At 40.3% G+C, this 26,294-nt stretch overlaps 1 protein-coding gene across 2 annotated transcripts in view; it reads right to left on the reverse strand.

Moving 5' to 3' along the window:
• Positions 1–26,294, reverse strand: part of LOC126095248 (SET and MYND domain-containing protein 4-like) — a 169,318-nt gene that overhangs the window by 20,791 nt on the left and 122,233 nt on the right. For both annotated transcript variants that reach the window (XM_049910001.1, XM_049910002.1), the window contains exon 8: positions 25,706–25,900. In XM_049910001.1, coding sequence (XP_049765958.1) covers positions 25,706–25,900 — 195 coding nt within the window. The remainder of the gene's footprint in view (positions 1–25,705; positions 25,901–26,294) is intronic.

Genomic DNA, 26,294 nt, shown 5'->3' on the forward strand with positions numbered 1-26,294 from the left:
TTACCTGAAGTAATTTACGAAAACCAAGGAGCAGCCCTTAGCGGCTCGCCATCTCACAAGTGTTCATGACGTCCCCTTTCCGGCTTAGATCTTTTTTAATATGTGACTTGTAAGTACTGCATCTTTTCGAGTCAGTACAAACTTTAATTTTATTAATGTACTATATACCTAATGTTTTAGTACAGTTAGTCTAATTCTGAAGACGACGCTTATAGTAGTGTCGAAACCAGATCAATTTTGACTTAATATTTGTGACCGAGGGCTTATTTGTTACAATATAAACCAAGGAAAACCTAAACCTGGGTTGCTGGTTGGAGACTAGAGCCAGCATTCTTTCAAATACTAAACAGCCAGTCAAAAAAATACATCCTTGTTCGGTTTTTCCTAGTGAGAAGTATTGTTTTGCTAATACATTCTTGTGAAGAATTTAATTCAAAATGTAAAACAGCTAGTGCTACAGTGTTCAATCAGTCTCACCACCACTCCTGCGCACATGGTACAACATTATCAACTGAGATCAGAACCATTTCATGTGCCACAACTTCACATATGCTTGCCAGAAAAAAATGAATCAGCACCCTTCCATACTGAATGATCTAATGCATCAAGTTAACAGCTCACCAAATAGTTGAGGTGCTTTCATCAGTAGTAACATGAACTAGACATAATGTTGCTAGCTTTTGTACAAATCCTTCTTCAGAGCTACAAGGGATAGTAATAAAGTTTTAATTATCACCTTGAAAAAATAAAAATAAAACAAGTAATTTTTTGTTTGTTTGCAGGTGCATCTCTGCAGCTCAGGTACACACTGAAATCACCACATCTCGGTTCTGTACCACGTCACAAGAGGAGCTATATAAAATGGCACATCCAACTGATAAAACAGAGACGAGCTGAGCTATTTTACACACACACACATACACACGCATATGATGAGTACAGCAGTGTACACCACAGTTCTGAAGAAAGATTCATCTGAAAGCTAGTAACATGCCTTTTTATGTGCCTATCAACAACACCACACATCACCTATTTGGTGAGTTGTTGCCTTTACTCCTTAAATTTTTTTATATTCAACTGCAGACTTTCTGTTACCACATTTTTATCCCTCTGGAGTGAATGAGATGTTGATCTCATAAAGAGGAGAAAATGTAGTATTATCCATTGTGGAGCTTTGGTGAATGTTTTATTAGAAAAAAGAAAAAAAGGAAAAAAAAAGAACATTAAATACAGAAGTCTGTTATGAAACATGAGAGGTAATTCACAGACATGGCTAAGCACCAAGACTCTGAAGACAGGCTTGACTGATCAGATACCCTGTTTTGACAGTTTAGGGGTGCACCACATGTGTGGGTTACAGGTACGCATTGTTCACTTGGAGGTAGTGGCTAGGCTTCAGCCGCTTAGCCCACAGCAGATGATACACTCCAACTCCACTACTTGCCGATTCAGGAACCTGTGAAATAATATGCTTGCAGAAGGGCTTCAGGTAGCCTGGTGGTTTAATGTTGCTGGGTAAAAACCAGTTGCTTGGCTTTTGGTAGACAATGGAAAGAGATGTTTAACAAACTCAAGTGGCAGACTCTGCAAGAGAGGCGCTCTGCATCGCGGTGTAGCTTGCTCGCCAGGTTTCGAGAGGGTGCATTTCTGGATGAGGTATCGAATATATTGCTTCCCCCTACTTATACCTCCCGAGGAGATCACGAATGTAAAATTAGAGAAATTAGTGCGCGCACGGAGGCTTTCAGACAGTCGTTCTTCCCGCGAACCATACGCGACTGGAACAGGAAAGGGAGGTAATGACAATGGCACGTAAAGTGCCCTCCACCACACACCGTTGGGTGGCTTGCGGAGTATAAATGTAGATGTAGATGTAGAAAGAAACACTCACATGGGTGGCACTTGGGAATGAAAATATTATTTTATAGCCACAAAATCAATAAAAACTAAACTAGTATAACTAAAATTAAGAAATCAGACCAAATTGAAGAGAAAATTGAGACTAGAATGAGCATCAAACATGCTCTTGATACAACCAGTAGTTTTTAAGTTATTCATGATGCTAGTTTTGTAAATGCCTATGAATTTTGAAAATTCTGGAGTGATTCTGACAAAATCAATGTCTACAGATAGTTCTTAGGAGCTCTATCAGAATACATTAACAGATTTTTTATATGTGGTTCTATGAGTGGTGTGTTGGTTGCAACTTAAAAATGTTAGAAATTTATTGGAAAACAGTTTTGATGGACTACAAGAACTTTATCTGTTGCTCATGGGTATTGGACTTGGATGATATTTCACCAATTAACTCGGGTTGAACTTTGATTTTGAAAGCAAGTGCTGAACTTGTAACATTTTAATCCACTTAATTAGTGTGGGACTTTGATCTTGCGAGCAATGTTGAACTTGCAATATTTTCTCGCCACTTAACTTGGGTTTGTTTTTGATTCTGAGAGCAAGTGCTGGAGTTATATTATTTTTGTGAGTTAACTTGGGTTGGACTTTGAGTTTAAGAGCAGGTACTGAACTTGTATTATTTTTGCCACTTAGCTGAGGTATTTAAACATTTGAATACAAGCTGTGAACTTGGATAATTTATGATAGTTTGCTACAACTACTGAGTAGTTAACATACTGTGGTGTGCTACTCTTATTTGTAAAGTATTCAATCTGATGTTGTGGTAGTCAGAAGCTAAAGGTATAATAAACATTACTTATTTCAATCTAAAACCAGTGAGTGTTGTGAACATTATTTGATCGCTGCTCGCAGCCTGCCTGCATTTATTATTTTGTAATCAGTAGAATTTTTTATTGGGTAATGCGAGAGTTGTGTAGTCATCTCCTAGATTTTATCGATACCAAATGTTACTAAAATCAGCCATGCATGTAACAAACCCTTAATTTGTCAGGACTTTAGAAAAAGACTGGGGAGGCAAGTACATTGCATACGACTTGCATTGCATTTTTGTTATCAAACTCCCACCCTATGTAATCACTTACTGTATAAAAGGTATTGCTTGCCACTTTCCATTTAACTGCCTTTTTAAACAAGTTTATTTTAGTAAGCTCTTTAATCTACTTTGTCAATTTATTTTACTAATTCATTTCTTGATAAGCGAAGAATTACAGCTCTGCTGGCAGTAGAAACAGACGAAAGTGATAAATCGTAAATTAAGATGTAGAGGGTTGAAAACCAGGCCACTGTTGTTTTATATTAGATAAAATAGAGTTCCATGTCTTGCTTAAAGAAAAACCTTTATCTCTATTAATAATATAATCAGATAATCGTATTTCCTTGAGCACACGATCCCAGTAAAGATCAGCCAGAGCAATAATTTGCGTCTCTTCAGATGACATGTTATGCTCTTCATTGTGACAATGTTCAGCGACAACAGATTTTTCAGGCTGGAGCAAACGTATGTGATGCTGATGTTCCATACATCGGTCATGAATAGTGCGAATAATCTGTCCAACATAGGCCTTTCCACAATGACAGGGAATTTTATAAACTCCAGGTTTTCTCAATCCCAAATAATCTTTAAGTTCCAAACAGGGCTCTAGTCTTGGCCAAAGGCAAAATAACACTTTTAATATCATATTTCCTAAGAAGGGTAGAAAAGCAACTGATTTACTAGTATCTGTTTCTGATGTTCATTCAGTTCAGTGATTGTGTACCCAGTGATCGCACCTGAAGATGGTGGCCAGATGGATCCCAAAAATATTGTGTAGTGAAGATGATCATAACCAGTGTAGTAACCAAAACCAACTGCAGGAATGCCTTGGGCTGCGGATCGGAGCCGCCAGGCGGGGAAGCCGCCGGCGGTGGAGCACTCACCACCGGGTAAACACAAGGATGAGTCAGACGACAGACCAACTACAACCGACAACAACCGACAACGACCGACTATGACCAATACAACAAGGAAGAGATAAACAAAGGAGGCTTGTAGAAACCACAACACCAAACACCAACAGTAAATCCACTCAGAACCAGAGCCAGGCAAATGTCAACAACGAGCAACGACCAGAAAGCAGTACTGCCGAGATAGAGACGCAATCCAGAGCGAGTACCAGACTGACTGGACTAGGGCAGAGTGGGTCCCTATATACGAAACTGGAGGGAGTGGCTATTGGCTGCGGTCTGCACGTGGTGTAGCAGTGGCACGCTCGCTGTGCGAGAGCCGCTGCGTGGAAGAGCCGCTGGGGACACAGAGCCCTCTATGGGCTGGCCACGTCCATTTGTTCTGGCGCATGTTTGACTTCCACAGCGGGAGGTAGTAGAACCAGGAGCATACCCATGAAGAGCATAAACATGTAAGATGCCGGGAAAATCTAAGGAATCACATAAAATCTACACTGTCAGGAAACTACTTACTGCTTGAAATGAAATTCCAATACTGCCAATAAACACGTTTAAAAGTGGAATCACTAAGCCTAGATTTTTGAACTGTTCATTCTTGCCTCATAAAATAAAGAGGAGCAGGTTGGAGAAGGTCACCAAGAGTCCTAAATGGGAAGGTTGTGAGGATGAGGGCCCCAAGTGTACTCACATTGTTTGTGAGTTATGTGCTTGACTAGAACAGGCTTAGAGTCATGTAGCACTATTTTCTGTATTATTTCCTTTGTGCTATATCATTTATATATCTTTTCTATTTATCTGCTTCAGTTATCTTTTTCTATCAATGCTATTCTCTTTGTGCCATGCACTTCACAGTGGCTTGCAGAGTATGAATGTAGATGTAGCTGTAGATATGTTAGGATGTGGTAATGACAGAGTAATCACACAACATATATACTTTTGACGTTATTGAGGACTGAAAGTTAAATAGCTTTTCTTTAACTTTTATGATGCATTATTATTATCATTTCTTTACTTTCTCAGACGTTAAGTCTGGTTAAAAATAGAAAGTGACGCGGACCTTGATCAAGTGTCACTTCCTTTTAACTGTACGGTATATGTTATATTGCATTTAAGAACTTTCGGGTAATTGAACATGTATCAATAATTACGGATTTCTGTAGTTGTATATATAAGTTTGGATGTAGCTGTATTGCATTGATGTACTGGTGGATATTGTGTGGTATGACTGCTGTAGTTGATAGTATAATTGGTATAATGTCAACTTTATTCTGATGCCACATGTCCTTGACTTCCTCAGCCAGTTGGATGTATTTTTCAATTTTTTCTCCTGTTTTCTTTTGTATATTTGTTGTATTAGGTATGGATATTTCGATTAGTCGTGCTAATTTCTTCTTTTTATTGGTGAGTATGATGTCAGGTTTGTTATGTGGTGTTGTTTTATCTGTTATAATGGTTCTGTTCCAGTATAATTTGTATTCATCATTCTCCAGTACGTTTTGTGGTGCATACTTGTATGTGGGAACGTGTTGTTTTATAAGTTTATGTTGTAAGGCAAGCTGTTGATGTACTATTTTTGCTACATTGTCATGTCTTCTGGGGTATTCTGTATTTGCTAGTATTGTACATCCGCTTGTGATGTGATCTACTGTTTCTATTTGTTGTTTGCAAAGTCTGCATTTATCTGTTGTGGTATTGGGATCTTTAATAATATGCTTGCTGTAATATCTGGTGTTTATTGTTTGATCCTGTATTGCAATCATGAATCCTTCCGTCTCACTGTATATATTGCCTTTTCTTAGCCATGTGTTGCATGCGTCTTGATCGATGTGTGGCTGTGTTAGATGATAAGTGTTTTCTTTTTCCAATTTACTTTCTTCGTATCTGTTGATGTTATGTAATCTAAAGGGTTGTAGAGGTGGTTATGAAATTGCAGTGGTGTAGCCGATGTATTTATATGAGTGATTGCTATGTGTATTTTGCTAGTTTCTGCTCATTCTAGAAAGAACTTTCTTAAATTGTGTACCAGTCCATAATGTAGGTTTTTTATGTCGATGAATCCCCTTCCTCCTTCCTTTCTGCTTAATGTGAATCTTTCTGTTGCTGAATGTATGTGATGTATTCTATATTTGTGGCATTGTGAACGTGTAAGTGTATTGAGTGCTTCTAGGTCTGTGTTACTCCATTTCACTACTCCAAATGAGTAGGTCAATATTGGTATAGCATAAGTTTTTATAGCTTTTGTCTTGTTTCTTGCTGTCAATTCTGTTTTCAGTATTTTTGTTAGTCTTTGTCTATATTTTTCTTTTGGTTCTTCTTTAATATTTGTATTATCTATTCCTATTTTTTGTCTGTATCCTAGATATTTATAGGCATCTGTTTTTTCCATCGCTTCTATGGAGTCACTGTGGTTATTCAATATGTAATCTTCTTGTTTAGTGTGTTTTCCCTTGACTATGCTATTTTTCTTACATTTGTCTGTTCCAAAAGCCATATTTATATCATTGCTGAATACTTCTGTTATCTTTAGTAATTGGTTGAGTTGTTGATTGGTTGCTGCCGTTAGTTTATTATTATTATTATTATTATTATTACTATTATTATCATTCTACTTGGACTCTTATATCTTTATCTCAATATGGTTTATAAATTATCCGATAGAACTGCTGGCCCATTCATATGCTCAAGAACAAAATGTGTAGTACTATGAAAAGGATATATTGCTACTCATCATACAGTGGAGATGTTGAGTTGCAGAGAGGCACAACAAAATGACTACTAAACAACAAAATGACTACTAAACGTGTAATCTTTCGGTCAGAACGCATGCTGGTTGGCTCTTCAACAAAATAAACATCCTTCCATGACCAGTCTGACAGAGTAAAAAGGTCACACAAAAATCCAAGAATCTAATCAAATAGAGCACAGAGGCCTCTTGAAAGAAAAATGTGTCCTCAGCGCATACTTAGCTGCCAGTGGCATTACGTCATTGAATACATCAATTTTCATCAGCTCATTGAAGTTCAGCAACATCATTTGTGGCCAGTACTTGGATGGGTAATCGCGTGGCTATACTATTTACTGCAGGCTGCATTCCCTTTGCTTTTATGCCAAACATAGGGAGCGGTGTTGGTGTAAACTCCCTGATCATCAGTCTTTATGTCAACGTCCTAGATTAAACTCCAAACTTTTGTGTGGTGTTTCTTGAAGTAAAAGCATGTGACACACATACATTACAGTCACCTGCACTTAACTAGATACACTTAAACACACAGGCCTCACACTTCACAAGGAAAAGGTACCACTGTGCACAAAGGATAAAGAAAACCTTTACAATAAGGCAGATGAACCTACCCTCTGAAGTCTCCCAGCCAACAGTGCCATAAGACTTTACATTTTACTCCATACTTACAAGTGTGTGCAAAACTACAAGGTGACAGTAGTCTTCAACTTTCAGCAATAATACCAGGACTTCCCTTCAGTGGCAATATTGTCTCTGACCATCTACCCTTAACTGAACACCTTGCATCACATTTTTACCTATCCATCTCTTCACAGCACATAAAAGCACATAATGCATCATTCAGAGAGAGGGAGCTTTATAGTGCATTATGTAAACTTCCATCACTGCTCATTATATCTATTATAGTAATTAAAGACAGCTGAAAACTATTTAGTGGGGATCAAGAACTTGCATACAAGTGAACCAGGGAAGGTTAAGAGCTGTGGGTGTTTAGCCTAGTACCAATCACATTCCCCTGTTTTGGTTTCTATACTGTTTAATTATTGTTTAATAGATAATAGTATATGCTTGGACAACATGTGTAATTTTGAACCAATTTAAAATTGAATACTACTTACTTAATAACTCCTTATTGTCATCTTTTCCTTTGAATCCTCTAATATTCTCCATCTCATATTATTTCCACAGTTTGTCTATCACCAACATTTATTTCAGTTTTAATAGCGTGTCAATCACCAACATTTACTTCAGTTTTAATATCCACTAGTATTTAAAATAACTCTGCTCCTCAAAATTCTGCCTTCCTCCACCCGCGATGTGACATACTGAGTCATTCAACTCTTTCTGACTACTATCCAACACATGCACTCTCAAACTGCAGAATTGATGTTGTCAACCCTACAATACCCAACTAATAACTCTCACACAAAAAATTTGGCTCTCCAAAGAAAAAAAAAAGAAAAAAAACAACTTGGAAGCCTCAAATAAAAATGAGCATTCCTATTTCAATAATGTGAAGGCATCATTATTGTTTCTGTACTAAAACCAATGAAAGTTCCACATTTCATGTTCTTCAATGAGCCAGTCTGCCTCTCCAACAGATAATGCAAGCTACATGATAGCATGGTTAACTGGCATTTACACTGATGCTTCAGATTATGAGAACTCTTGTCTCAGCTTCAAAGTAGTTTCTATAAGTTCTGATCCACCACCAACCATTGTGTGTGCTTGAGAATGGCAGTTAGAAAATCTTTCATGCACAGCCACCACTGAATTCATATTTTCTTTGACCCCAAGAACAGCAAATGACTCCTCCTGCAGGCATGACATCCTTGGCACACATTATGAATGGGGTTTCAGAGGCTGCATGCCAATATTTAACTGAAAATTTCTGTCACTTCCATCGACATCTGGACTGTAACCACTGTCAACAATCACTCTGTTCAAGTCAATGAACTGCGACAGGGATTGGTCCTCAGTGCGACCATTTTAGCAGTTGCCATCAATGAAATTGTATCTGCAGTGGGCCCTACACCTCATTTTCACTGTATGTAGGTGACTTTAGTGTACACTATACTGTTTCAACAGAATGTGCCGCTGAAAATCAACTTCAGGGACCCATCTGTAGAGTACAAAATTGGAATTTGAAGCATGGATTTTGATTCACCCCCCACCTGTCTGAAGGCTATTAACACTTCTAAAGACTTGTGGGTTTACACATTAATCTTGAATACTACTTAAGAAACATGGTGCCTGGCAACTTGTTTTACTACAAGCTGACATTACACTACATATGTATTCTAAATATAGACTTATATTAAAATAAAATGTCATTCGTTACCTTAGCAGCAGCACCCGGAAAGCTAACATCAAAGCTTTTTTTATGCCTGTATAAATCTGTGAGACCATCACGCCTAAAATATTTCTATGTTGCATACTGACCCACAACATCATTGGTGCTATGTGTATTAGTCTCCATAAATTGTAGTACTGTATACATGGCGTCCAAGAAACACTCATACCTCTCTTGACTTTGTTCACATGGAGAAGTAAAGGTTGTTTTACTGGCATCTCTGTTTTGAAGTTGACAAATAGCATCATTGTCAACATTGTATTGTTTTGTTTCAGCATTGCATCTTTTCAGTTGTGAAGCCATGGCTGATGTGAGTGGACATAGTTACACTGTGAACCGTGATTATTGGCATTTGTGTGGGTACAATGATATCCACAGTCAGTGCAAAAAATGACAGAGATAACGAGAATGTTTAGAGATTGCTTTGCTTTGGCAAAGCCTCACCTCATAAATCATCCCTGCTTGATTTGCTGAAACATGCTTTTGTTTCAGGCAATGTCAAAGACAGGCCATGAAGTGGACATAAAAAAAAGAAGAGTGAAATGTATGCTGCCGTCATGCAGTAAAGTGAGCAGTCTCAAATTAAATCTATTCTCAAAAGAGCAACTGCCTAATGCCTAATCACCCATGATACCCATTTGTGTTTAACTAGGAGCGGCGGACGCAATGAAATCAACTCAGAACTGACAGTCTGCTAGTAGTGAGATTAAAAATTTTAAGAAATAATCTTCAACGTCCCTTACTGGACTGCATACACAGGTCCCATTCTCAAACACTTTCACAGCAGGAAGTCCATCTTGCAATGTGTTTCCACCTGTTCAAGAATTTAAAGAAAACTTAGGTCCTAGCATGTAAACAGTTCGGGCATGGATGTGTGTGATGTTCTTAGGTTAGTTAGGTTTAATTAGTTCTAAGTTCAGAGGCAACTGATGACCTCAGAAGTTAAGTCGCATAGTGCTCAGAGCCATTTGAACCATTTGTTAACAGTTAATGAAAACCTCAACCTGGAATGATTTGTACAGAAGGATCTAGAAACAGTTAAGGAGCTGATTATCCATTTTTGCCCAGCTAAGGGGCGCAAGCAGTGATCTTTACTGAACATGGGCAGAAGAACCAGTTGCTTGGCTTTTGGTAGACAATGGAAAGAAACACTCACATGGGTGGCCCGTGGGAATGAAAATATTATTTTATAGCCACAAAATCAATAAAAACTGAACTAGTATAGCTAAAATTAAGAAATCAGACCAAATTGATGGGAAAATTGAGACTAGAATGAGCGTAAAACATGCAGGGTTGGCATCTCTCACTCAAGTTGTAAACTAACTCCAGACAAGGAAGATAAAAATTTTACTTATGTCGGTGATTTGATGAGTTACCTTTTAGCACTGGATCAGTAGTCAGTGTTGTAATATCCTAGTCTCATATACCTAGGACCTATGTGATGAGCTTCACAGAACAGGTACTAAGGTAAGCTTTGTATTGTACCAGGTCATGCAGGTATCTCAGGAAGTGAATTCGCTGAAATTACTAGACATAAAACTACAACTAAGATGCATCACCCAAAAAACCTGAGACATTGAGTAGCAAGCCACCACCACTCTCAGCAAACTAAGGACAGTTAAGAAAACTCCAGTTGTATAGTGTATATTCACGAAGTTCCCTTGAAAAGGTTAATTGCAATGTACAGATTATACATTGGCCAAACAATGTTCCCCCATGATGTGGTCTAGTGTCTGAGTGGTTCCCATCTAAATGTGGCATACATCTTCACTTGGTTTTCTATACTGGCTGATTTCTGATCTTTCCGTTATATTAGCAGATGAAGAAACCAGTGAGCTCTATGGTTTGTGAGGGAATGTAAAAAATGGAGTGTCTCTTCCTGTAGACAAGTTGTGGGAGGCACACCAGCCATTGACTGCTCCACATTGAAACTCTCAGTCAACAAATTTACAGCAATCTCTTCATTTATTTGCTCCAGAGTAGTATATTGGTTCCTCGACTAGCTCACCTTCATGTTACTCAGGATTTTCACTAACTGTGCTGCACCAAAAGAACTCTGTGCAAGTGAGAACAGTGATATTAATCTCACCATATACGAAACATAATGGAGATAAAGATACTGATGACCACAAAGTTTAATGAAAAAGAAAAAGAACATAACAGTATTTGGGGAACAACAAATGAACACATGAAACTCAGTATACCAATCCAGTGTGTTAATTTACTCACACTAAGACTCTGGTTTTTAACCTTAGTGTACCTATGACTATACTTCCTACCACTATCTCTTCAGATTTGAGTGTGCGATCATTCTGTAAACTGAAATGGGATTAATTTGTGGAGAAACACCTTCCTAACATCATTCTGTACCCTGTTGCTGACTCCGCAATGAATGGGCCCATCCATGAACTGCTCTAGGCAGGACACAAAGGCTCACAGATCTACTCCTCTGAGCTTTTGATATACAATTGCAATTGCAACTCCTCGAAGATCATGAGACATAGCAACTTGGGCTAGCCCCATTTGCTAGAACTCTATTTCTTAACTACATTTTTTTTACGTTTCACACATAGTACATGTACAATAGTTACTTAAAATATTCAATTTCTTATTTAAGCAGAGATTATTAAGACTTTATTATTCACTGTAAAGTTTCTTAAATACTGATAACAATAAGATGATTAGTTCATCCAGAAATATTCTCCTTAAATATTAGTGATCAACTATAAATGCAAACCATGTGAAGGTGAAATTTACAGTGAGCAAATAGCTGTTTTTTCTAAGATGTGTTAGTTCATTTGAAAGTCCTTATTCGTGTCTTCTCAACAAACATCTCACTATTTCCAAAAACTCCACATTTCAAAAATTATTCATATTCAAAGAATTCCTGTTTCAGAATGTTCCAGTTTAACTTGCAGTTATTTCCCATATTTAGTGCCATAGTTTTGTAGCCTAGATTTTTCTGTTTCCAAAAATGCCTGATTTCATGGAAATGACTTGCTAATTTGCTAAACAATGGAAAATCCAGGATGGAATGTAACAGTATTATGAAAAGGAAAGTTGCTACTCACCATATAGTGGGGATGATGAGTTGCAGATAGGCGCAATGAAAAGATTGTCACAAATAAATAAAGCTTTCAGCCATTAAGGCCTTCATCAAAGCCTTGTGTCAATGACTATTGTTGACAAAGGCCTTAATGGCCGAAAGCTTTATTCATTTGTGAGAGTCTTTTTATTGTGCCTATCTGCGACTCAGCATCTCTGCTATATTGTTAGTTTGTTAATTATTCAGTTTGGAAAATTTCACCATCTTTAAGCTTTCTGGCAGGCTTTGGCAATCCACAATAAATAGCAGTCATCTTCATTACATAGTACATATAATTTTGTCATTCTCATGTCATCTAACTCATAATTAAATGGATGTGCTTCCTTGCTGATTGTTTCTTTATGTATTTTAAAAAGATTTCTCACATTTTTATGTTAATATTCAAAATGTAATAATAAATTACATTACTTATAATTGAATGCATCTATAAGTAGACATTAATACAATAGTAGTTCGAAAAATTTCTCTCAATTTTTCGTTAATATTCAAAATGTAATAATAAATTACAATATTTATTATTGTATGCATCTATATGTAGACATTAATACAATAGTAGAGTCAGTCCTCGTTTAGCTACTAGAATATGAACATAGTGTTATAAATCATTGTCTAGTTCCCATTCAGTACATCAACAAGATAACTATTGTGGTAAGTATCCGTGTTAAGTAATTAAACTGCCAACATCTCTGTGTCGCTATCGGTCAGTCAGATAATACCATTTATTTCATTAACATTATGCAGTCAGCTGCTATGTCCATGCCAAGCTGTTGGAATTTAATTATCTATGTGACGCAACTATATCCTTTGAAGTCAAGGCTGAAAAGAAAAAGGGTCCAATTTGCCATGTAACAAATTTAAATCTCATGTTCTTTGTCAGTTAGAACTCAGCAGTGAAGGTGTACAGTAGATATGCTGCCACTGTGTTAAAACAACCATAGTGTAGGTGAAGTTCCAACCTGTGATATATGACCTATTAAAATTCTCGGATATGAGCTGATTGTCATAATGCTTCTTGTTTTAATGAATGTAAGAAGATGGCAAGTTAATTTTTGTAATGTTGTGTTCATTATTTAATAACTTTTCCTTAAATCAAATAACCACAGGGGGACAGATGATGGAGTAAAGCAGCTAGACTTCTGACATAAAGTCCAGGTCAGTAACACTTAAAGTATAATGGGATAATAGCCCTATTGTGGCTTTGCTACTCTTTGTCAACTTTATATCGGCCTATGACAAATGTTTCCCATATCTCAGAACTAGTTTCAAAACCTTTAAATGATTCATACTAGCACATTCAGCACTGCTTATTCTGCAAACTGTGTGTGATTTGTTTAAGGGTGTTCGAGGATTTTGCCCTGCAAAACGGGGACCAATAACATAATGCTAATAAATTATGCGAAAGTTGCTGGCCATTACTAAGCTTCAGGAGGCAAAATGTGTAGTACTGTCATTATACATATATAAAAGTGAAAGTGATACTCCTATTAGCTTTTGGATATAATAATTCCGTACTCAGGGAGGACAGAGACAGGCTGGGGAAGGTTAAAAATAAAGGGCAGGTCACTCTGATCTCACATACTGGTGGATCCCTCTCATCAGAGGGTCTGAGTGACCTGACCTTCCATGTGTTGTGTTTTTACATTCATTGGATTACTTTATTATGAACTTTATAAGCTAACAGTCTGTAGACATTTGGAGCCAAACCAAGCAAAAACTAGATTTTACTTCTTTTATCTATTTTCTGGACATATCTGGTCTTTTATCAACAACTTTTATGCAGGTTTAGCACTTTGAATAATAGTTGAGTTACTTTTGATTAAATATGTTGCTGTGAGTACAAGTCCCCCTCCCCTCCCTCCCCACACCCCCTCTCCCCACCCACACTACGAAAGCTCTTGTTCAGTTTGCTATTGGAGAGCATAGATCTTGCCTTGTTCATTAGTGCAGATTTAGTCTCTCAGCTTTTCCACTGGGATGAAAGCTATAAGGAACATTGTCCTCTAGCAGAATTCCTTTTCCTTCACACCAATTCTTAAACTCACAACTGATGTATCCTCCACATTTATCACACCTTGTTTTCGACACTTTCACACTGAACTGATTTTCATTGTCTAAAACATAGTTTCTTTTGAATTTTGCAGCCTCTGACTTATATCTTAACAAATAGGTTACACAAAAATGAATGAAATCATCTAATACTGTCATGTAGAATTTGTATCCAATAAATGCTGGGCAATCATCTGTCTATATACATCAGTATATATTGCTTCAAGTTCTCTTGATGCTCTGTTTCACACAGTTGAAAATGGCTTCGTTGGTTAGCTTAGCTCTCACACAAGCTTCACACAGTTTTTCAGCTGAGCAATAACTATTAGGAACTCCATTGCACATTTGCTTGATCATTGAAGTACAACTTATGCCATTCCAGTTTTTGTTCTTGTGTCAATATTGACTGCATTTCAGGTTTAATGTTTGCTTCATACAATCCACTTCTTGTTTTTAGTCTTTTTAGTATGAGTATTTTATCTTTATAAATTTGAACAGAATGTTTGTTGTTGTTTCCTGGTTACTATTTTTATTGATTTATTTTGTTTAACAACTTTCACATTACGTACTATCATAGTCTTTCACGTTTGTTAACTTTTCCACTTTATTACACATGTATCCTGCACATGTGCTATCAACAGCCATAACTATCTCTTCTTTCTTGTTAGCTTCTTCAGAAACCTTTCCTTTTTTGCATTCAAATGCAATAAGTGCAGTGTTTTCTTTCTTCTTTTCTGTCTTCTTTCTTGTACTCTTCATGGATGACTCTTCTCTCCAAAGGGGGTGAGGGAGGCACTTACTAACTTATTCAGGTGTGACATAAAAACATTATCTATCATGTCACAAAACTTTGTTAAAAAACTTCAAAGTTTCCACTTGGGGGTCCATACAAACACATAACATAAATATCATCACTTGGTATTTTTACACATGCTACACATAATTCAGTTGTCCCTTCTAATGAATATTTACATACATTCACAGAATTAAAATCAAACTTGCTTTTTACATACATTGATGCACCCCCACCTCTGGTGGAAGATCTGCAAAACTTATTAGCTAGTATCTATCAGGTTTAAAAAGTTCTAATTTGGCATCAGATAACCAGGATTCACTAATAGCAAGTAATCTGGCACAGATTCATTTACAAACACATCCAATTGTTCACATTTATTTGTATTTACACTCCTGTAAATTGAAATAAGAACACCGTGAATTCATTGTCCCAGGAAGGGGAAACTTTATTGACACATTCCTGGGGTCAGATACATCACATGATCACACTGACAGAACCACAGGCACATAGACACAGGCAACAGAGCATGCACAATGTCGGCACTAGTACAGTGTATATCCACCTTTCGCAGCAATGCAGGCTGCTATTCTCCCATGGAGACGATCGTAGAGATGCTGGATGTAGTCCTGTGGAACGGCTTGACATGCCATTTCCACCTGGCGCCTCAGTTGGACCAGCGTTCATGCTGGATGTGCAGACCGCGTGAGACGACGCTTCATCCAGTCCCAAACATGCTCAATGGGGGACAGATCCGGAGATCTTGCTGGCCAGGGTAGTTGACTTACACCTTCTAGAGCACGTTGGGTGGCACGGGATACATGCAGACGTGCATTGTCCTGTTGGAACAGCAAGTTCCCTTGCCGGTGTAGGAATGGTAGAACGATGGGTTCGATGACGGTTTGGATGTACCGTGCACTATTCAGTGTCCCCTCGACGATCACCAGTGGTGTACGGCCAGTGTAAGAGATCGCTCCCCACACCATGATGCCGGGTGTTGGCCCTGTGTGCCTCGGTCGTATGCAGTCCTGATTGTGGCGCTCACCTGCACGGCGCCAAACACGCATACGACCATCATTGGCACCAAGGCAGAAGCGACTCTCATCGCTGAAGACGACACGTCTCCATTCGTCCCTCCATTCACGCCTGTCGCGACACCACTGGAGGCGGGCTGCACGATGTTGGGGCGTGAGCGGAAGACGGCCTAACGGTGTGCGGGACCGTAGCCCAGCTTCATGGAGACGGTTGCGAATGGCCCTTGCCGATACCCCAGGAGCAACAGTGTCCCTAATTTGCTGGGAAGTGGCGGTGCGGTCCTCTACGGCACTGCGTAGGATCCTACGGTCTTGGCGTGCATCCGTGCGTCGCTGCGGTCCGGTCCCAGGTCGACGGGCACGTGCACCTTCCGCCGACCACTGGCGACAACATCGATGTACTGTGGAGACCTCACACCCCACGTGTTGAGCAATTCGGCGGTACGTCCACCCGGCCTCCCGCATGCCCACTATACGCCCTCGCTCAAAGTCCGTCAACTGCACATACGGTTCACGTCCACGCTGTCGCGGCATGCTACCAGTGTTAAAGACTGCGATGGAGCTCCGTATGCCACGGCAAACTGGCTGACACTGACGGCGGCGGTGCACAAATGCTGCGCAGCTAGCGCCATTCAACGGCCAACACCGCGGTTCCTGGTGTGTCCGCTGTGCCGTGCGTGTGATCATTGCTTGTACAGCCCTCTCGCAGTGTCCGGAGCAAATATGGTGGGTCTGACACACCGGTGTCAATGTGTTCTTTTTTCCATTTCCAGGAGTGTAGTTGTAAATACTGTGTTGTAAATTCCTCTGATTTCCCGACTTAAATAAAGTCATATCTCTGTTTATCTTGTGGGCTTCCTCCTCCTTCTGCTTTCCACTAAAATTATTTTAGATGGCATGGAGGTACAGACTTCCGTCTGCTGTCTGAAGTTTTTTTATTTGACAGTGATGGTTCTGCTAATGTTGGAGTTGGTTCTGCTGTTGCTCTTGCTGTTGATTTTGCTGCTGGTATTAGAGCTGGCTCTGCTGTTGATGGAACTGTTACTGCATGTGTTGTTGTTACTGTAACTGTTCTTGACGTTTTTACTGTTTTTGGTGGAGATACTGCTGTAGGAGTTGGTTCTGCTACTATTGACTCATACTGTCTTCTGATCAATTCCTAAAAATGGTTGTCTGCAACGCTATTAATGTTAAATTTAGTATTGCCGAGTGAAATGGGAAACATGTTAGCTTTACTATGCACAACATAACTTCCCATTATTTGATTATCAATCTGCCATGGTAAATTATACTGTTCCCTTGTTGCAGTGGCAGTTTTGATACAGTTTTCCAGTCATGGCAGATGTGAACCATTGCACAGCTGAAATAGAGTCCCCAACCTTCCCTCTGCCATTTCCTTGTACAGACCTTATCACGATCCAGAAAGGGGCAGTTTCAACACCGAGCTTGAAGTAACCATGACTACAGAATACTTGTCCAACATTTGTCTCCAGTTACCAAAAGGGGACCCTTTTCAGTGCTGCACAACTTAATGACAAAAGTGGCTTACTTTCTGTCTGAAGGCTAAAACAGCCTGTCAAGGCTCGCTGAGAATATACTAAGGTTTACATGCCAGAGCGATTGTAGTAGACTCTGAATAACACAGCCATCCAACACTGTAGATGTGTTCATATATTATACTTCATATGTGGAGCCAAATGCATTTGTCAGAGTACCATTGTCTGCTCTGGAAGAGAGCAAAAATTGTGAACAAAGAAATACAGAATGAGTGGATGAGTATTAAATTTTGAAATTCAATATATCTTGTATTCTTCCCCTCAAATTAAGTTCTTTGGGCACAAATTAGTTATATCGAAAGAGCAATTTTAGAAGTTTGTACCCTCTTGGATAAATTTTTCAGACACCCATGTTTTTTGTGTTTCTTTGTTCATGGAACAACAGTATTTTTTTATGGTTTGTCCTTTTGTGGTGAGGACAGGACTTGAAAGGCTTTAGTTTTTGTTCCTGAAATTTATTTTTATTTTTAAAGTAGCAGTCTTGTTCTCTGTTATTATTTTTCTTTCATATAGAACAGTGTTCTTTCTTCTTAGGCTTCTTGCATTCCCTTGAAAATTTCCATGTCCCCACAATTGCTACATATTAGATCCTCCTGTTAAAAAGAATATTAAAGATGATACTCTCTTCATCATTCCTCTTCTGTTATGAGCCTTGAAAATAAAATCCCACAATCTTCTCACTACTGGGTGACGAATCACATCGTGAGGAAAACTGTTTAAATTCATCTGGCAAAATAGGCAGAAACTTGGGTATGAACATACTATCTGACATCTTTTCTGACTGTTGGTAGTTCAGTTAAAGAGCTATATTCTGCAGTGCCCTTACATTACTTGCCATGTCATTAGCTTTATCACATATGAAACTGTGGTGTAGAGCGCCATAAATATCGATATTTGTTCAGTGCGTAAGTGTGCTATCTTTGAGGAGAGGGCTTTGGGCAGGATGTTGGATGCTAATGGCAGTTAGCCTCCGGACTTGTATCTGTGTAGAAGCTAAGTGTGAATAAATCTGTATCTGAGAGTTCTAGTTGTTTACCTACAACTATTCCATATTCCCTCACTGGTGACCCTGTTTTTTGTGTAATACGCGTCCGAGTTACCGCCCGAAGGTTATTTACGCACCTACCGCGTCGGGTTTCTCCGTGATTGCGAGGGCCTTTGTTCAGCTCCAGACAATGGCTTTTCAGCACTCACCGCCGCCCGGATTTCAGCAATATCTCTCCAGCATTCCTGCCGTCGTAGTGGACATGCCGCAAGAATCTTCGGAATCCTTCAGCCAGAACATGCAGTGGAATTCATCGAGTGCCGCCAGTTTCTTCCAACCGCCAACGGTCATGGACTCTGGCTTTGTTAGCCTAGACCTTCCCACGTGTTCTCCACAGAGTGTTGGTCGGAACATTCCTACTCCTGTGTCGAACGCACAATTCAATACAGTTCGAGGCATCGAGCGAGGTTTTGCTACTTTGGAAAATCCAGTAGTAATTTCAAACTCGAATCAGTTCCCGCCACGTGTGTATCCTTGCGCGCCGGCTAGTCAACAGGTGTTCAATGCTAGCCAAACAGCAAATATCACACCGAGTGTGCATCCTAGTGGACGTGTATGGGATCCTTGTGCTGCTTCTAATCAAGTCAACAATTCTGTGCTGGACAGTAATTACTCCGACATTTACAACCAGCCCCACCACTCACGGTCGAATGAATACTGTGTGCCTAACGGATATTCACCGGCGCACTTATGTACTTGTGGCTTCTCTCCGAGCTACCATGTCAATGAGAATGCACATTTTGACTACGATCCTCACACCATTCGAGCGTCCGTTGCTTCTCAGCCGCCCCCCCCCCCCCCCCTCCCCCAGCGTCAAGTGAATTTCGCGATTCCCACATTACAGGACGCCAATAATTCGGACTCGCTATCTTCTGCATGCTCTACTTCCGTCCGAAGTAATAGGTGCACCTCTGCAGTGACTGCAGTGCTGAATCTGCTGAAACAACCAGACTTCAAACCCGCTCACCCGGAGTTCTGGTTTAACCTGGTTGAGCAAACATTCAATGTCTGTGCTTTGGACGACGACGCACGCTTCGCCTGCCTCATGAACCATCTTCACGACCGCGTCGATTTAATTTACGATCTGGTCAAAGCACCCCCCCCTAGCAGGGAAGTATGCTGTGGCGAAACAGACGATACTGGAGCGCGTCTCTAAAAACCAGGAGAGAAAATGTGCGACAGCTCATCTACAAAGAGTGTCTCGGCGACTGGTCTCCGTCCCAGCTGTGGCGGTGCATCCGTCTTCTTGTCGATGAGCAAGTTATGCCTGATGACACGCTTGCAGGAATCTGGACTGAAAAGCTGCCTTTACCTGTCCAGACTGCAATCTCTGCGTATGAAGATAGGCCAGTAAATGAACGTTTACGTGCCGCCGACAGAGCATACTCCGCCAGGCAACGTGAGCTCCGTGCACTGCATTCTGGACGTGACCGCACTAAGACGCTTTCTGACGCCACGCCCTTGTCTGGTGCTGCTAATAACAAGTCTGTTAAACTAGCCGCCCTGCCTGCACCTTCATCTCCCCACGACGACAGTGCATCGGCCTCTGTGGAAGACTCTAGGGCACATACTCTGTCACCTAGCAACTACCCACAGGAGCACAGGCCCGCCCAACCTTACTGTTTCTTCCATGCGAGATTCGGGAAGCAAGTTCGCAAATGCGCCCTACATAGGTCCTCACAAGGCCGTCAAATGCTCTGAGAATAACATGGATCTCCTCATAAAAGACTCTGTAACCACGGTCTCACTCAACTGAGTGAAACCAGCTTTCATTGAGCCTCAGGTGAATCTCCCTGATTCTGCCCCTATTTCTCCCACTCCTGCTTTGAGCGGCCATCCATCTTCCCATACCATGCATTCGGGTATTGATTCTCCACAGCGTGCTTCTCTGCCGAGCACTGCTCCTTCTCCGCGTTCATCTAATTCGAGTGGCCAATCTTTTCGGGGCTTCACTCCTCACAGCTCTCGCAGTCGAACTGCCAACCACTTGGATTCTACAAGTGTGTTACTATCTTCATGTGACAGCTCTTTGTCACGCCGTTCAAGCCATGCTGGCTCCTCGTTGCCTTCGGTCACGCTCCTTCGTCTGTCAGCTGATCGCCCGAGGTTGTCTCCTGCGCAGTCCAGTGCACCTGCCACCCCCCTCTTAGCAGATGCTTCCCCCTGCCATGGCTTTCCCACACCTCCCTGCCTCCCTACCATTGCTCGTACAGGTGCCACCCAAGAATTCACAACACATGTACACCCTGATGACATACATAAATTATCTGTTGTCGTAGATGGCGATACGGTGTGTGTGGTACTCGCGTGTGACAATGTCGAGGGATGAAGTGCAGAATCTCGTGTGGTGCGCCGCTTTAAATTGAGCAGAAGTGCTGCGTGTGGCAATTTGTGTGCCTTTGTTAGGCCTTCTGGCAAGGTGATTCTCCACCTGCCAGCTGACGAAGTGCTACACCTCCACTCCAGGACGGGACGTCGTCTTCAGCCGCTGGCGTCGCTTGCTGACTTCGCCGTCGACGTACCGGGTTTCACCCCCCGGTCTCCTACCAGTTTACGTTACCTTCCTAACTTCTCACCCCCCCCCCCATTCACATTCACAGGGACGTTCTCCATACTGTGCGGGGGGGGGGGGGGGGGGGGGGGGGGGGGGGGGGGCTATGTGGCGTAGAGCGCCATAAATATCGATATTTGTTCAGTATGTAAGTGTGCTATCTTTGAGGAGGGGGCTTTGGGCAGGATGTTGGATGCTAACGGCAGTTAGCCTCCGGACTTGTATCTGTGTAGAAGCTAAGTGTGAATAAATCTGTATCTGAGAGAATTCTAGTTGTTTACCTACAACTATTCCATATTCCCTCAAAACTATTAAGTTCTTGAAGCAACTGTTGAGTTATTTGAGAAGCATTTCTTTTGTATGTTGCTTTAAGTTTATTGTACACAGACTTGGAAGTTTCACAACACAATGCATGTGGCTTTACCATTTTGTCTCTTGTTCTCATAATGTTTCAATCTGCTGTCCCATTGCTGCCATTTCTTCTTTTTTTCTACTATTTCACATTTTTCAAGTGATTGATTTCCATCGATGGTATCGCACAGATCTTGTGGTTAAACAATATTCTAATTTCTACACCCCACTTGCTAAAAGTAGGTACTTGTTTATCACAAATTTCTTTATTTTCTTGTGACATTTCAGTGTGACTTATTATTATTAATATTATTATCATCCCACCCCCCTTTCATTATTCACGTCTTCTATTTTTTACATTTTTTATTTCTTTCTTTAGAGGTTTACACCCATAACCTGTTGTGTATTACTTTTATGTAATTACTTTATTGTGAATTTTATAAGATACATGCACGGATTAGAGCTACATAAATTGTTGCATTGCCATCTTCGTACAACATAGAGCACAGACAAATTTCATATACACTAACAACAATGTAAGAAAAGATAGATTGCTACTTACCATAAAGATGACACATTAAGTTGTAGACAGGCACAAGTAAAAGACACTTACACATATTCTTCTGGCCACAGTCTTCTTCGCGAAAAGAAAAAGAAAGAGAAACATACTCCATTCATTCACACAAGCAAGTACAACTCATGCAGACATGACTGACAACTCCGGCAGCTCGGACCAGAATGCAACTGTCACATGGAATGGAAACAACAGTCTGGAGGAGGAGGAGGGAAGGGAAAGAGATAGCACTATTTAAGTGGAGGGGGAGAGGGGCACTGTTTGGTGGAGTGTGGAGGGACTAGACTGCCAACAGGCACAGCATCAGGAGGTTGTGGAGCAGGGAGGTGGGACAAACAGAGCTAAAAAGAAGAGGAGCAGAAAAAGATGAATGAGTGCAGTAGCAGAGGGCAGCACACAAAGAGATTGGGAGACAAGGGTGGGGAGAAGCTGATAGGACAGTGGGGGTGAAAACTGTTGGGTGAAGGGTTTGGGAACAGTATGTTATGGCAGGCTGAAACCAGGATTATTACAGGAACAGAGGGTGTGGGAGCAGCATGTTACTGTAGATTGAAACTGGGATAGTTACAGGAACAGAGAATGTCTCATAAGGATAACTCCAATCTATGCAGTTCAGAAGATCTGCTGTTGGATGGGAGGCTCCAGATTACTTGAATAGTGAAGCAGCCATTGAAATCAAGCAAGTTATGTTCAGCTGCATGTTGTGCCACAGGATTGTCTACTTCGCTCTTGACCACAGTTTAGCGGCGGCCATTCATCCTGGTGGACAGCTGGGTGGTAGTTAAACCAATATAAAAAGGTGTGCAATGATTGCAGCAGAGCTAGTATATGATGTGGGTACTTTGACAGGTGGCCCAGCCTCTGATGGGGTAGGATAAACCTGTGACAACACTGGAGTAGGAAGTGCTGGGTTGATGGATTGGGCAGGACTTGCACGTGGGTCTTCCACAGGGACATAATCCTCCACCCAACATTTTCTACCTTGTCTGTCTTATCACACCCTTCCCATTCTCATCTCCCAACCACTTCGTATGCTGTCCTCTGCCAACACTCCCACCCATCTTTCCCCACTCCTCTCCTTTTTTGCCCTGTTTGTCCCAACTCCATGATCCACAACCTCCTGGCACTGTGCCTCTTGGCAGTCTAGTCCCTCCACAATCTGCCAGACAGCAGTCCTCTCTCCCCCACTTAGACAGTGCTGTCTCTTTCCCTTCCCTATCCCCTCCAGACTGCTGCTTCCATGTTGTCATTATGGTAAGTAGCAATCCATCTTTCCTTACATTTTATATTAAAAACAAAGATTCCATGACTTACCAAACGGGAAAGTGCTGGTAGATAGGCACAATAAAAGGCCTTTAAATATGTCTGCTTGTGTCTGTATATGTGTGGATGGATATGTGTGTGTGTGTGTGTGTGTGTGTGTGTGTGTGCGAGTGTATACCTGTCCTTTTTTCCCTCTAAGGTAAGTCTTTTCCCGGGATTGGAATGACTCCTTACCCTCTCCCTTAAAACCCACACCCTTTCACCTTTCCCTCTCCTTCCCTCTTTCCTGACGAAGCAACCGGGGGTTGCGAAAGCTCGAAATTTTGTGTGTTTTTTATTGTGCCTATCTACCAGCGCTTTCCCGTTTGGTAAGTCATGGAATATTTGTTTTTAATATATTTTTCCCGTGTGGAATGTTTCTTTCTATTTTATTTATTTCCTTACATTTTGATATTCCAACCTGGAGTGTCCATTGTTTTTATATACACTCTTAGATAATTCACATTATACTTGTTATTCTGGTTACTGACCTTTAAAAACTCTCACAACAAACTTCGCTTTTTTCCTGCTCTTCAATACTTTCACCTTCCCAACCTTCCCCAACGTATCCCTCCCTACCTTCTGAGGACGAACTTACTAGTTCCAAAAGCTAGGAAGTGAACCACTTTTACTTTTACTTGTGTCTAACAGCGGTAATACACATTTTGCCTCCTGAATGTAAGAATTGTCCAGAAATTATGTGTTGTAATTTATTCAATCTGTATATTGAGCAAGCAGTAAAGGAAACAAAAGAAAAATTCGGAGTAGGTATTAAAATGGAGAAGAAATAAAAACGTTGAGGTTTGCCGATGACATTGTAATTCTGTCAGAGACAGCAAAGGACTTGGAAGAGCAGTTGAATGGAATGGATGGTGTCTTGAAGGGAGGATATAAGATGAACATCAACAAAAGCAAAACGAGGATAATGGAATGTAGTCGAATTAAGTCGGGTGATGTTGAGGGTATGAGATTAGGAAATGAGACACTTAAAGTAGTAAAGGAGTTTTGCTATTTGGGGAGCAAAATAACTGATGATGGTCGAAGTAGAGAGGATATAAAATGTAGACTGGCAATGGCAAGGAAAGCGTTTTTGAAGAAGAGAAATTTGTTAACATCGAGTATAGATTTAAGTGTCAGGAAGTCATTTCTGAAAGTATTTGTATGGAGTGTAGCCATGTATGGAAGTGAAACATGGACGGTAAATAATTTGGACAAGAAGAGAATAGAAGCTTTCGAAATGTGGTGCTACAGAAGAATGCTGAAGATTAGATGGGTAGATCACATAACTAATGAGGAAGTATTGAATAGGATTGGGGAGAAGAGAAGTTTGTGGCACAACTTGACCAGAAGAAGGGATCGGTTGGTAGGACATGTTCTGAGGCATCAAGGGATCACCAATTTAGTATTGGAGGGCAGCTTGGAGGGTATAAATCGTAGGGGGAGACCAAGAGATGAGTACACTAAGCAGATTCAGAAGGATGTAGGTTGCGGTAGGTACTGGGAGATGAAGAAGCTTGCACAGGATAGAGTAGCATGGAGAGCTGCATCAAACCAGTCTCAGGACTGAAGACCATAACAACAACAACAATTTATTAGTTTTCTCAGTTGAATTTTCCTTTGATGAAGTTGATGATGTTGTTAACTTCACCAAGAGACTACACACTACTCACACTGAATGTACAAACATGACCTGGAGATAATGCATTTAATGCTTTGCTTTTCATAATTATTTTCCTATATGCATTTTTTAAGCAGAGATTACTTATACTTGAAGCAGGAAGTATTCATTCAAGTTTTGGGGTAAATTTTGTCATGATTTCTCATCTTTTTCTTGCTCTGCTTCCTTCTTTCCCCAATTATACTTACCTTTGGAAATTGTCATTGATTTCGTGCCACTATTGTAACCAAGACAGTATTACACATTGTTGATATAACACAAAACTGGATTTTTTTTAGTAAACTCAGGTTCATCCATACACTGAAAAACATCTAACAGGCATAATTACCATGAAATCCTTTTTTCTTTAAATATCAAACCATTCTTTAGTTTTATGATATGGAGAAATAACCATGAAGCAAGTCTAATGAAAATCTTACCTTGCAATGTTATGAAAAGGATAGTTGCTACTCATTATAGAGTAGAAATGTTGAGTTGCAGACAAGGCCTTTGTAGTGTTTGCATGTGTGTGTTGTGTGTGTGTGTGTGTGTGTGTGTGTGTGTGTGTGTTGTCTATTTTTGACGAAGGCCTCGTTCACGGAAAGCTTATTATGCGACAGTCTTCTTGTTGTGCCTATCTGCAAATCAGAATCTCTGCTATATGGTGAGAAGCAACTATCCTTTTCATAATATTTTTACATTGCAGCTTAGATTTTCTGTTGTTTGAAAATCTTACCTTCATTCTTTCCTGCATTTTTCTCTTTTGCTGGGAAGAATTTTCCACTGTCTTGCAGAATTCGAAGAAGGAAAACAGCCATCAAGGTACGCTGAAAGAAGTCATGTGGAGTTCTCTCCTCCTTGTGTGTTTCAAGATTCCAAACACGCAAGTACTCTTTAGCGTGAGAATCTAGTTCACACTTTTTATTAGAACCTGGAATATATTTAATGATATTATTAAAATTACTTTACATTTCTCTACCTCAAATGTTTAGTGCATAGTTATTTTGAGGGTCATCCAGGAAGTAACAGTTGTTTTGGGCTATTGCAGCTGTGGGTGGGGCCACAGCTGCCATTTTGGTGCCATAACATTCCTACTCTCAGTATGTATCCCGTGGTGGTAGCATGTGGTCTGTGTCTCTGGTAATTTACTTTCTGTGATGTGTTAAAATATACACTGCAACAGAAAATCCCACCACTTGTGAGGTGCATTCTGTGATTAAGTTTTTGATGGAAAAGAACTGCAAACCAATTGAAATTTATTGCAGTCTTTCAAATGCTTACAAAAGAAGAATAATGAGTGAAAGCTGAGTGAAACAATGGTGCAC

This window comes from Schistocerca cancellata, chromosome 8, assembly GCF_023864275.1.
Source record: "Schistocerca cancellata isolate TAMUIC-IGC-003103 chromosome 8, iqSchCanc2.1, whole genome shotgun sequence".
NCBI lineage: Eukaryota > Metazoa > Arthropoda > Insecta > Orthoptera > Acrididae > Schistocerca > Schistocerca cancellata.